Raw genomic sequence first — 14,147 nt, forward strand, 5'->3', positions numbered from 1 at the left:
CTACCAAGTTAATGAATAGCTGGGTTGGAGTCGAGGAAGGGAAGAGACACAGAATGAATGAAGAGAAACTGTCATTTATGAGCAGATTCTATTCTGCTTCTTAGCAAGACATTGGGTACATGGTGAACCATTGAGGGTACAGTTGTCATCATCACTGTCATCATCAAAGTACTTTTACGAAGTGCCTAGATTCAGGGGTTCTGAGCTAGGCCTACACAGAGAACTACACAGCTCTGGAATTTCACTTTTAGACCATGCATGGTCTAAGACCAGATACTGATGTGAACATGCGCAAGATGGATTTAAATCCTCAATATGGTTTATTTATACATTATATGTCACCACCTCTTCTATAGGTTCCTGATTATTTCTGGAGTGAAATCTATAAAGCAGATATATCCTGTATGCTCAATGATATTATCAGCTCTTTGAAGGCAAAGAACCCAACCTTACAATTCTGTCTACAGACTTGCTGTACAGAACATATATAGATGCTCAGTATGGATTCATAAATCAACCAGACCTGATGGGTAGACACAGTACCTTTCAAATCATTAATATTTAACTCCTTTGAACCTCAGTTTCTTCTATAAAATGGAGAGAATGATTGTATCACAGACATCACAGGACTGTTATGAGGATAGAAAGCCAATGCATAAAAATTGATTAGCACACAATGTAGTATTGTCTGCTCAACTGTTAGCTATTAATTTAACAATACGAATTTCTACCTCCCGTAGGAGACTGTGGAAAAGGGGTAGCAGCTTTTCACACATATCTGGGTATGCAATTCAGCCTACGGCGGTATACCTGTCAGTTGCCTATGCATTGGGATTTAGGAGAAAAAAAAAAAAGATTCACCCTCTCAGATATCTTCTTTACTTTTCTGCCGTCACTCTTGAACAAGGATGCTTTGTTGGGGGTGCGCGTGTGAGTTACTGACTGGGAGTGAAGGATGGAGGCTGAATTTGAGAGCGAAGGCTACGACTTAAGTCGCCGTATCAGGCACTTTTTCAGTCTTAATTCAGCAAACATTTGTAGTTAGGTGCCAGGTGTCGTCCAGAAGCTAGGAGTCCTGGAACAGACCAGGCTCGCACCCTTGCCCAATTTTTCGAGGGAACGTACGAATGGACCAGAGAAACACTCTGATTAAAGAGCGAGTTCCGCCGAATAAGGAAAGCCGCTTCCAGCTCTAGTGCTCAGGCGCCACGCCCCCGGCGCGCCAGCGCTCTTCCGGCGCGGCGCACGCCCCGCGGTAACCAATGGGCGCGAGGCGCCGGAACCGCGCATGCCTCTTGCGGCTCCTCCGGGAAGTTGCTTCCTAGGTTCTGAGCCCGCACCCGCGGAGATGAAGTAAGGCCTCAACTGTCCTCTGAGACAGGTCGGGGGAATTGGTGCCCGGGGCAGCCCACCGGGGCTGAGGTGGTAGAGCATCTGCGGGGCTGACGGGCGGGAGAGGCGAGGAGTCTAAAAAATTAGTCTCTCGGTTTTGTTCTGTTTTACCTCAGGCCGGGGCGCGCTTACATGTCCGCTTTTCCTTCCGGTTTAGCCCTTTAACTAAAGTGAAGCTGATTAATGAGCTGAATGAGCGTGAGGTCCAACTGGGGGTGGCGGAGAAGGTGTCTTGGCACAACGAGTACAAGGACAGCGCTTGGATCTTCCTGGGTGAGGCCCACGTTTTCCTCTCGTAGGGCTCCTCGTCTCCTGCCCTGCTTCCTAACATTTCAGCGTTCCCGCCTTTCATTCCTCCCGACATTCACCACCCACATTTATTCCCTTCCGCTGTCTCTGTAAATACGTTTTCCTTGTCTTCTCCCCATTTCTAGTTTGCTCACTCTGCCAAGTCAGTGCCCATAATAGGTACTGCCGGCCATTCACTGTGCTGAGAATCGTGCCACTTGGTTTCTCAGAGACCGTTACTATCATCCCCCCGTCCCTCCCCATTTACACAACTAAAGAAACAGATGCAGAGAAGTTAATGACTTCAGGTCACATAGCTTAGGAAGTGGAACAGCCAGAACTATGGCACTCTAGAACTCATGGTCTTAGCCCCTATCTCATACTACTGCCAACTCCCTCCCCTCATTCTCCTTCCCTCAGAGTTTATTTTCCTCATCTAGTTATCTCCTGCCTTCTATCCGTGGCTGTATCACCATCCCTATATTCACTTTGTGTCATATGCGGTAATTTGACAATTTATTCAAAGAGGTTATTGCACCAGACATTGTGTTAAACATTTTATTTCCATTTATTTAACTATTATAACAATTCTGTGAAGTTAGAACTGTAATATCCCCATTCTGTTGATGAGGAAGGAAACATTTGCAAGGAAATTTATTTCCTATGAAATGCTTAACAATTGACTTTATAATCCTTAGTCTTTGTGAGGTGGGGTTAATATTTGCATATTTAGACTGATTTTGGACCTTAGCTGTGAATTTGCAGATAGAGAGCACATGAGTTCAAGATATGTTTTTGGAAGCCAAGTTTTGTGCTGGAAACTATCTGCTTTGTCCAGAAGATTTTGGGTGTGAGGGGGGGTTAGTTTGGTTAGGGGTGATCCCAGCTTTTCCACTCAAAGTTAATCACTCCTTTTTCTGTATTACTGCTGCATTTTCTGTGTGTGTCTGTCATTACATTAGACTAGGTTCTTTGAGGGAAGGCCCTGTTGCTTATTCTGATTTGCATACCAGTGCCTGGCCTAGTGCATGCGTGGTACATAGTGGACACTTGGTAAGTGTTTGCTGAACTGAAATGTGTTTTTCTCTTTGAGGGGGACTTCCTTATGAACTGACTGAAGGGGACATCATTTGTGTGTTCTCACAGTAAGTCACCTTTTTTTTTCTTCTTTTTAGTAAGTCACTTTTTTATTTCTTACCTTCTGGGTCATCAGAGTAGTTTGCTTTCATAATGCATTTTATGGCATCACAAAAGCCCATTTATTTTAACTCTAGACTGACTGGCCTCCCTGCATGGGGAGGCCTGAAGCTTCTGTTCTGGTCTAGATCAGTCCCAGGACGTGGTTCTGGAACTCTCCAATGTGCCAAATCCAAGAAGTTGGTTGATATAGGAGCCTGTCTTGGAGATTCTGGTCTATTTTTATTGTCTTTTCACTGAAGCCTACACTGGAACAGACTGGAACTCCTAGGAAGGTGCTCTGTTGGCCCATCTCCTTGGGCTCTTATAAACTAAGGGTAACTTATGATCATGGGGCCATTCTGGGCCCACACCTGTGTGGCACTGTAGGATTAGGGCAAAGCACAGAGGAACTGGGAAAAATCAAAAGGTTTAGGCAATAGTTTTTTTCGTTGTTGTTGTTTGTTTCTAGTTGAGTGTAAGGTTAGTGAGCAGAGCCAGTCTCTTTAACTGGAGACTGAGAATTACAGGCTGATGAGGGATAAGCATGAATAGGAGAATCTTATATTCTTTATTCTGCTATGGGGATGAGGGATAAGCATGAATAGGAGAATCTTATATTCTTCATTCTGCTATGGGATGATAGCAGCAGCACTAGGTAGGGGAGAGTCTTGGCAGCTCACACTAGTTGTGGCAGCTGGTGGGAGAAGGGTTGGGTACAATCCCAAAGCTACACAGAGTAGTTAGTCCATAGGTGGCAGAAGGCCTTGGCAGCTCAGAGCAGCAGACAGCCATGACCCCTGGACTGTGGAGTCCTCAGGCAGAGAACCATGATAAAAGAGCTTGGGCAAACAGACAGTGGCTAGCACACCCTGGCAGAGGCATTGCCATGGCAGGGAATGGTTGGACCATCCAGTGGGCAGAGGTCCCTGGCTGATTGGTTGGGCCATATATAGGACAGAAGGCCGTGGGAAAGAAACTGGGCAAGAAAAAGGCCATGGCAGAGGGCCCTGGCAGGGCCTGAGGCTGCTCTTTCCAACTCTTGGGTATTGGGAAGTTCACAGTAGGTACAGCCTATAACTTCCACCCCTTTGTGGTAGCTCTGCCTAGTCCAGTCTTCCACCTGGGAGCTGTTTTTGTCTTATTTGTATTGAGTGATGATCGCTAGTGTGTGTGTTTATTTCAGTTCTCTGTTTTGGCTCCACACATTGCTCTCCATGAAGATTGCCTGTGTCACTGATAACAGTGGCTTTCAAAAAAATACTTTGTTTTCTAATTATCAGAGTAATGTATAGTTGTTGTAGAACATTTGGGAAAAAAAAAGTACGAAGAATAAAATAAGAATGTACTTTAAGGAAAAAAATGTTAACATCTTTGTGTATTTATTGTCTTCTTTTCAATGTTGGACATTATTTCCAATATTTTGCTGTTATGAATTATACTGCAGTGTGCATTGTGATATATACGTCTTTGTATGCCTCCCTGATGATTTCTTTCATGAAATTAATTTATAAACATTGTCAAATTACTCTCTGAAAAGGTTGTATCAGTTTTCACTCTGACTGAAATGCTCATTTTCCTGAATCCTAATCAGTAATGGTTATTTTAAGAAAATATTACCATATGACTTCTCATTATTATTTTACTTTGCCTTTATTTCATCATCAGGGAGGTTGAACATCTCTTCATAGATTTATAGGTCCTTATTCTTTTTCTTTGTAAATTGTCTATTAAGATCATTTGCCTATTTTTTCCCTGTTAGTGTGTTCCTCATTTTCTTACTGATTTTACCAGAGCCCTTCATGTATTAAGGATATTAACTTATTGTTTTTAACACTTTATCATGTATTGTTTTGCTGTGGACTTATTTTTTTAATTTGATGTGTTATACTACATTGCCATTATTATTATTTCTTGATGCTCAAACTGTCCCAGTTGTGGTCTGTAGTTATCCTGTCAAGCCAGCTTCTATATTCTTTTTTCTTTTACTTTTTATTTTGAAATACTTGAAATAATTTCTGGGTTAAAACAGGAAAGTTATGAAATAGAATGAAGAATACCTATATCCCCTTTACTCAGAGTCCCCAGATGTTAGTATTTTATCACATTTGCTTTATTATTTCTCTCCACCTGTATGCATATTATTTTTTTTTTCTGAACCATTTGGGGATCAGTTGCAGACATGATGCACATTTACCCCTAAATTCTTCAGTGTGTATTTCCCAAAATACTGGGACATTTAACTTCAGGATAGTGATCAAATTCAGGAAATCAACACTGTTACACTGTTATCTAATCTATAAACTTTATTTGACTTCCAGTTGTCCTGATAATGTCCTTTATAGCAAAAAGGAAAAAAATGGCTTTCTAGCCTTAATCTGTGATGTAAATTGCAGACGTTTTCTCCTAGTTTGTCGTTTGACTTTGTTTATTGTGATTTTTTTTCTTTGCAAAATTATTATTTTTAAATTTTTATGCATTCATTTATTCATATGTTTAAATGATCTTATGGTAACATTGACTTTTTAGGGGATGTACAGTCCTATGAGATATTTTGTTAAATACTTGAATAAATTTGTGTCATCACCCTCACAATTAGGATGAAGGACAATTCCATCATCCCCCAAACTCCCTCATGCTGTCCCTGTATAGTCTGTCCTCTAATTGCTGGAGAAGGCAGTGGCACCCCACTCCAGTACTCCTGCCTGGAAAATCCCATGGATGAAGGAGCCTGGTAGGCTGCAGTCCATGGGGTCACTGAGAGTCAGACATGACTGAGCGACTTCACTTTCACTTTTCACTTTCATGCATTGGAAAAGGAAATGGCAACCCACTCCAGTGTTCTTGCCTGGAGAATCCCAGGGGTGGCGGAGCCTGGTGGGCTGCCGTCTATGGGGTCACACAGAGTCAGACACGACTGAAGCAACTTAGCAGCAGCAGCAGCAGTGGTCAAATTTATCAGTCTTTTATTGCTTCTGGATTTGAGTCATAATTAGAAAGTATTTCTCCCCACCCATCCACGTTCTCTTCTAATACTTGTATGGTTTCAATTTTATGCATTGAAATCTCTGATCCATTTAGAGTTATTCTGATGTGTAGTGTGAGATATGGACCCAATTTCATATTTTTTCAAATGGCTATCTAGTTGTCCCAACAGCATTTATTTAAAACTCCACATTTTCCCCCAGCAAATTGGAGTGTCACCCTTATACAGAAGTATTAACTGGGGAGGTGATTTTGATATCTTTATAATGTTGAGTCATCTTATGCAAGAAAAAGAGGTGTATTTATATTTATTGAAAACTGTGTTTGTGTCTTTCAGTAGTTTTTTAAGAGTTTTCTTTGCGTAGACCTTGTGCATTGCTTGTTGTTAAATTTATTTCTAAGTATTTTATTTTGTTATTGTTGCTATTACAAATGGGGCTCCTCTTTCCTTATATCTTATGATTATTGTTTGTAAGAGGGTGGTTTATTTTTGTTGTCTTTATATCCTGTTATCCTACATATTTGTTATATTGTTTGTTTTTATCATTGCTTATCATTGCTTCTCTTGGGTTTTCTATATATATCATCATATATAATCTTCATACAGAGATAGCTTTACTTTTTCATTTTTTAATTAATTTTTAAAATGAGTATAGTTGATTTACAGTGTTGTATTAGTTTCTGCTGTGTAGCAAAATGAATCAGTTATACATACACATATATTTACTCTTTTTTTATGTCTGTTTTCTCCTGTCTAATTGCATGGGCCAATACCTACAATATTAAATAGTGTTAAATAGCTGAATACCATAGTTGAATCATTTCTAGTGTTTTCTTTTAAGATGCTAGATTTTGGGCTGAGGTATATGTATGTGATCATGTTATAACATTTCCATCAGTTACTATTGTATTTTTATGACTGTAGTTTTAAATTTATGAAGCTTTAACTTTTCTGGAATTAATTTTTATATAATGAGTAAGGTAGAATTTTTTCTGTTTTCTTTTTCATTAAATTATGTCTTTATTAACTTTCACCTACCTTCCTTAGATTTACTCTCCCCCGCTCCCCCGTGGCTTGTGGGATCTTAGTTCCCTGACCAGGGTTTGAACCTGGATCCTGACCACTGTGACTGCCAGGGAATTCCCCTTTCCTTTTTAACAATAAAATCCTTTAATGTCACAGATTTTCCTGAGTGTGGTTTTAGCCACATCCTGTAAGTTTTGGTGGGCTTCCCTAGTAGCTTGGACGGTAAAGCATCTGCCTGCAATGCAGGAGACCTTGGTTCGATCCCTGGTTCAGGAAGATCCCCTGGAGAAGGAAATGGCAACCCACTCCAGTATTCTTGCCTGGAGAATTCCATGGACAGAGGAGCCTGGTGGACTGTAGTGCATGGGGTCACAAAGAGTCAGACAAGACTGAGCAACTAACACACACAGACACTAAGTTTTGGTATATATTCCCATTTTTGTTGTTTTCTAAATAGTCTACCATGATTTCTTTATTTTGTTTCGCTTTCTCTTTCATCCAGTAGTTAGCCTGGAGAATAGGTTTCAAGTTCTAGTTAGGGCATTTTTTGTTTTGAAATTATTGTTCCCAGCTGTTTCACATTATGATTGGAGAACATGGTCTGTGCTGTTTTTGGAGATGATTGAGGTTTACTTTGAGATCTAGTCTATAGTCAGTTTTAATATGTGTTTCATGGATTCTTGAGAAGAAACTCTTTTTGTACAATCGAATATATCTGTATATCTACTAGTCTGATGTTAATGTTTTTAACAATGTAATTGTTATATTATTAAATATACATTTATTTGTAGTTATGTAATTTTATATTAATTCTTCTGACTTATTTTTCTCAATTTTATGTGTTATGAACTCAAAGTGGTGTGTTAAAATTTCTAAAAACTTTCACTCTTAGTTGCTCTTTGTATTTTTAATTAAAATTTTGGATGTGTTAATTTATGTATAAAATTTCATGACTTATGTATTAGGACCTTTTTCTGTGTAAAAGAGCCCTCTTAGTCACATTTAAATGTTTTTTTTGGTTGGCCTTGAATTCATCTTTGATCTTAATACTACCGCCCATTTTTTAAATTAGGTGTTCTTGATATATCTTTTTCTAACTTTTAATTTTTAACCTTTCTTTGTCATCTTGTTTTCAGTGTGTCTCCTGTACAGGTTATATTATTTGAATTTTGTTTTATCATCCAATCTGAAAGTTTTTACATTTTAAATCAATAGTGTCTTACTCTTTTATAAATTAAATAGATATGGGGAGATTGTTAACATTAATCTGGTACGGGACAAGAAGACTGGGAAATCCAAAGGATTCTGTTTCCTCTGCTATGAAGACCAGAGGAGCACAATTCTGGCTGTTGACAATTTTAATGGGATCAAGGTGAGTATGCTTACTGAGCAGAACTTTTCCATTGTGTAGGGTTTCAGTTTCATTTCCCAGCTGATGACTACAGGCTCAAGGGCAGTATTGGTCAGCTGGGTTGCAGAGCCGTGGGGACATACTGACTGGGAAATGACCCCAGGAAGTAATTCTGTTGGCTCATGACCCTGTCAACATGCGTCTCTTTTCCCCATCTCTTAGCAAGCTATGTCCTCAGGAGCATAGGTACCATGACCCCCCACTCCCCTTCATCTCGCACCCAACCAGGCATCTGTTTTTCACCTTTTCTTCCTCACACTCCACTCTCATTTCTGCTGTGAAAGGTGAACTCGCTCAGTCGTGTCTGACTCTTTGCGACCCCGTGGACTGTAGCCTACCAGGCTCCTCCGTCCATGGGATTCTCCAGGCAAGAATACTGGAGTGGGTTGCCATTTCCTTCTCCAGGGGATCTTCCCGACCCAGGGATCGAATCCAGGTCTCCCGCATTAGAGGCAGATGCTTTAACCTTTGAGTGACCAGGGAAGCTGTATTGGAGAGCAAAGAGACTAGCAAACACTGCTGTTTCATGCTGTCCTGTATCAGGGAATTTGGGGTTCTATCATGATTTCGTGGCTGAGGACCTAGCCATGTATGTCTGTCATATGTTTCTATTGACTTAGCAGTACTAGGCCCTGAAAATTCTCTAGTTAAAATCTGATGACAAAGTCTATGAAAGTAACTCATTGTGAAGGTTTCCGTCCTCTCTTCTCTCTCCTCCACCCTTGTAAGTGATACAGGGTGAGTGATGACATGAGAGTGAGACATGAAAAGGGGATGGGGCAAGTCAGGGCTATCTGTGCCCCACATGCTCCCTGTGCTCATTTAGGAAAAGCACTGCCATTGAATGAGCATTGTCACAGGTTGGAGGGGTGACTCTTGACTTGGAGAATTTGTCACTGATTGCACCAGCAGTGAAAGGAAGTCACCATAAAAGGTGACTTTATTGCACCTTTTATGGTGGAATGGGATAGGTGAAAGCACTCAGGCTTAGGGGTAAGAGTAAAAACTTGCTCTTGAATGGAACAGTAAAAGCCAGACATTTCACATTTCTGATAGCATTGCCTATAGAATAAGTCTGTGTCTGCTCGAATGTTTTTAAGTGAGGGTTTAATTTTTTGTTGTTCACCTGGAGAGTTGTGATTTGCAGTGATAGTATCAGCATGAGGCAGTGGTTCCAGTATGGTTGGGGTGAAGCAAGGAGTGAGGGCTTAAGAGAAAAGAAAGTAGTCCTTTCTAGATTCCTTACCCTCTCCCAGCTATTGTTCTGCTTTGGCCTCATCCAGTTGTGTTGAGAAAGCAGCTGTAGTGTTGAGCTGAATTTTAGGAATTCCCTTTAGCTTCCAGGCTTTTTCACAGTGTGTTTCACTGTAAATTAATGTTACAGATGGAAGGTAATTCATGTTTGTGCATCTAAACTTTTGCAGTTTTCCATGCTGCTTATGCTTTGGGGCAGTACTTCCTGGCTCTTTTCACTTCATGGCACACTCGTAGCATGGAGCTATTTATATAGAACTCTGGGATAAACTGATGAGGCTCCCAGGCTCTCCAGCTGCCTCAGGCTCTACCTGCCTGCCCCAGGGCTGAGCGAATGTGTAGGGGTGTGTGCTGTGACACATCAGTGGAGCAGGTCTGCTTTGGAGATTTTCTGAGAAACAGAATTAGCATTGCCTGTCTGTCTTAGATCAAAGGAAGAACTATCCGAGTGGACCATGTATCTAACTATCGACTTCCTGAGGACTCAGAAGAAATGGATGAGGTGACCAGAGAGCTGCAGGAGAGGGGCTGTGGGACTCATACTCCTCCACCAAGTTCATCTGAGGGCTCTGAAGATGACAAACCCACCAAAAAACACAAAAAAGGTAAATGGTTAAGGCCTATGAGAAGATTCTGGGTAAGCTTAATGTTTGCTCTTCTTAGCCTTCACCGAGAGTTGGTAGTCAGTTCTCAAGTGTGAAGGGGGCAGGTGTGGGGAACCTTACTTTAACTGGGAAAGAAGAAGTATCAGCAGAAGACTAATTGCTGTGGGCTAAATTCTGGCCACCAAAATGCATATGTTGAAGTCCTAACCCTCTGATACCTAACAATGTGACTGTATGGAGGTAGGGTCTTGAGAGAGAGAATTAAGATCTGGAGTTGCCTTATACAGCAACCTGACATATTAAGGGTGACAGACATCCAGCTTGGATTCTTGGGGGCACTTTTCTAGAAGGAGAGACTGTGTGTCACGCTGCTGCCAAGCATGCTTTCCTTTTGTATATCCTCCATCTTTTCCATCTTCTTTTTCTTACTGATTGTGCCCCCCTTTTCCTCCAGACAAAAAGGAAAAAAAGAAAAAAAAGAAAGACAAAGAGAAGACTGGCCAGGAAGTACAGGCAGAGCAGCCAGCCTCCTCTTCATTGCCCAGAAGCAAGACGATAAAGGAAAAGGATGACCCTGGCTCTAAAAAGCACAGTGGCAAGCACTCAGAGAAGGCAGAGAAGGGTCAGAAGTCGGAGTCCAGGGAGGTGCGGAAGTCCCACCCCAGTTCCCCTGAGGTCAGGACAACCTGCCGTGGTGGAACGGAGGACCGAGAGAGGGAGCCAAGAAAGGAGAAGTCCAAGCACGAGCACAAGTCATCAAGCAGGAGGGAAGAGAGAGAAGACAGGCACAGGGAGAGAGACAGGGGTCGAAGCTCAGACATACACTCCAGACGGCATGACGGGCGCTCTGAGGGGCAGCATGACGGGCGCTCTGAGGGGCAGCATGACGGGCGCTCTGAGGGGCAGCATGACAGGCGCTCTGAGCGGCATAGTCACAGGAGTAGAAGTAGGAGCCGAGATAGATCCCACCGGCACAAAAGGTCCCAGCACTCCCGAGACCGGGAATCCTCTAATCCCAGGGAGCGCAAGCATCACTGATGCCGCAGCCTGTTCAGCTATTCAGCATGGTAGAATTAAAAATGAACTGTATTTTTCAAATACAATGAAATTCAGTTATTCTTTTACTGTATTTACATGTAAAGTCTCTGAGAATGAATTCTTTTGATCCCTTGAGTATAATAATCATCAAGGAGCTGTAGTTTTTAACAGCTAAATGTCCTGGATTTTTGAGCAGAATCCATTGTCCCTGGGGATATACTTGGTACTTTTGGTACTTACCAGAGCATGTACCTAAATCTGGGTTCATAAATATGGCCACTGAATTCATGACCCCAATTTATGATGAAATGGCCAGGAAGGGGAAATACCAGACAGTTCTAGAATTCCAGTCTTTGTGCTACATGCTAAGAACCTTTCCAGTTGGCAGCTATAACCATTGAGCAGAGAAGTGTGGCTTAACCAGGTTCAGACAGGTTGCTATGAATATGATAAGGATTCTTAACATCAGCCTGCTCCTTCCTTATTTTTGCCTGAGTGCCCCCTGTTTTTTGAAACTGTAGACATCTTTTTTTCAATTCTGCTGTTTTTGTTTTGGTTGATATGTCTACATATTTTTCTTTATAACGTTTATTTTATTGAGAAGAAATTCACATGAAATTAACCATTTAAAAATATTTATTTTTAAATTTAAGGATAATTGCTTTACAGAATTCTGTTTTCTGTCAAACATCAGCATGAATCAGCCATAGGTGTACATATGTCCCCTCCCTCTTGAGCCTCCCATCTCCCTCCCCATCCCACCCCTCTAGGTTGATACAGAGCCCCTGTTTGAGTTCCCTGAGACATAATGGTAAATTTCCATTGGCTATCTATTTTACGTATATTATTGAAAGTTTCCATGTTACTCTCTGTACATCTCACCCTCTCCTCCCCTCTCGCTGTGTCCATAAGTCTGTTTTCTATGTTTTTCCATGTCTGCCTTGCAAATTCATCAGTACCATCTTTTTAGATTCCGTATATATGCGTTAGTATACGATATTTATCTTGAAATTAACCATTTTAAAGGGAACATTCAGTGCAGTTTGGTACATTGACAGTGTTATAAAACCACCAACCCTATCTAGTTCCAAAATATTTTCATCACCCCAAAATGAAACCCTGTATACCTATTAAGCAGCTCCTCCCCATCCCCTCGTCCTCCTTGTCCCTGGCAACTACCAATCTGCTTTCAGTTTCTGTAGATTTACCTATTCTGGACATTTCACATAAGTGGAATTGTACATGTGGCCTTTTGTGTTTGGTGCCTTTCACTTAGTATAATATTTTTGAGGTGCATCCATATTGTATCAGTGAAAATGTTAACTCAGTTTCGTCCAACTCTTTGTGATCCCATGGACTGTAGCCTTCCAGACTCCTCTGTCCATGGAATTCTCTAGGCAAGAAGATTGGAGTGGGTAGCCATTCCCTTTTCCAGACACCTCATTCGTTTTTATGGATAATGTCCCATTGTATGGATATTCCATGTTTTGTTTTCCACTCCTGAATGGCTAGACATGTAGGTTGTTTCCACCTTTTGGCTAGCCAGGTATACCAACCTGCTTCTGTGCTTAGTCTGCTTTTCGAGTAGCTGCTGTTTGTGAGGTGGGAACACTTTGTCAGCTCCATTGTATATCTGTCTGGTCTGATGGGTAGTTCTTTCTCATTTTGAGATTCTTTTTATTTATTTATTTTATTCTACTTATTTAATTAATCCTTTATGAATTTGAAAGAACCGTCCACAAAACCTTGATACCTCTGCTTAATTATTAAAATGGAATTTCTGACACTGTAAAACAGAGGACTAGAGCTTTAATAGTGAATGTGCTAAGTTAAATCAACTGGTGTGTTTGTATGGGTCCTAGATGAGATGTGCACCTAGATTGGTGGTTGGGATGTCCATGAAGGAGAGTGGGGAGGGAGCTGGCGGAGATTGGGAAAGCTGTCAGACTATGATGTATGTCTAACTTTTGGAGAAGAAAGGGAGGGAAAGAAGGAAGTTACATAGGAAAAGTCTTAAGACTGCAGTGGAGCTCTAAGACTATTTCAGCAAGACCAGTGGTGAGCCCTTGATCAAGAGTCACCTGTCAGAGGAGTCCCAGTAGATGAGCCTTGGTAAACAGGCATCCTTGCTGCTGGACCTCCATCAGCCATCGTGACCACTCTGCTTGTGTCCATCATGCCAGTTGTGTAGTAACTAACGAAGGCCCCTGCATCTGGCTGAGTCGTTGTGTCTGCCTGGTGGTTCAGTGCTTCTTCCATAACAGATGTTTTCTGGTGGTGGTTAACATATGATGCAGAAATCTTCACACTTTGCATGCTCCCATGTGTCAGTCCACAGCCTTTGCATCAGATCACCTTATCTCTGATCTTCCAGCCCTTTTCCTTTCAGGCTTCCAATTGGATGATCAAGCCATTGGCCACTTCCAGGAGTCTTACGTATTCAATAAACGGTCTCACTTTGGGCCAATTTTTCCACACCAAGTCAAGTGCCCTGCTTGTTGTTCCATCCACTGGAAAAATGTTCCTTCTCCCCTGTGAACGTATCTGCTGTTACGTAGATACCGCCCATCTTCATTTCGTACTTAGATATTGAGTGCTGGCCCATCTGTAAACCAGGCTCAAGCCGTTTCCTCCTTCAGCTGGTCATACAGGCATCCCCTTATGGCCATAGGTGCAGAGTTACTAGAGAGCCTACCACTGTCTGCATCAGCCTACCACTGTCTGCATCATTCAGGTGTTTAACAGCAGCCCTGACCTACTGCATCTCCATGGAATATGTATTTGATTTATGTATCAATTAGGGTTTTTTCAGAGAAACGGTATACATATATGTATGTGTGTGTATATATATACACACACACACACGCCATATATATTTTGCATCCAGTATTCAAATGTCTGGCTAATCTTGCCCCAGTGTGCTGCTGCTGTTGCTGCTAAGTCACTTCAGTCATATCCGACTCTGTGTGAC

General features: G+C 41.6%; 1 protein-coding gene across 1 annotated transcript; it reads left to right on the forward strand.

Moving 5' to 3' along the window:
* Positions 1-1,286: 1,286 nt before the first annotated feature.
* RBMX2 (RNA binding motif protein X-linked 2) lies at positions 1,287-11,267 on the forward strand. The gene is made up of 6 exons (XM_027963305.3): positions 1,287-1,353; positions 1,550-1,665; positions 2,774-2,825; positions 8,111-8,240; positions 9,961-10,138; positions 10,593-11,267. The coding sequence occupies exons 1-6, from the start codon at positions 1,289-1,291 to the stop codon at positions 11,174-11,176; spliced, it is 1,125 nt and encodes a 374-aa protein (XP_027819106.1). The 5' UTR covers positions 1,287-1,288; the 3' UTR covers positions 11,177-11,267.
* The last annotated feature ends 2,880 nt before the right edge of the window (positions 11,268-14,147 follow it).

Source organism: Ovis aries, chromosome X (assembly GCF_016772045.2).
Source record: "Ovis aries strain OAR_USU_Benz2616 breed Rambouillet chromosome X, ARS-UI_Ramb_v3.0, whole genome shotgun sequence".
NCBI classification, from domain to species: Eukaryota; Metazoa; Chordata; class Mammalia; order Artiodactyla; family Bovidae; genus Ovis; species Ovis aries.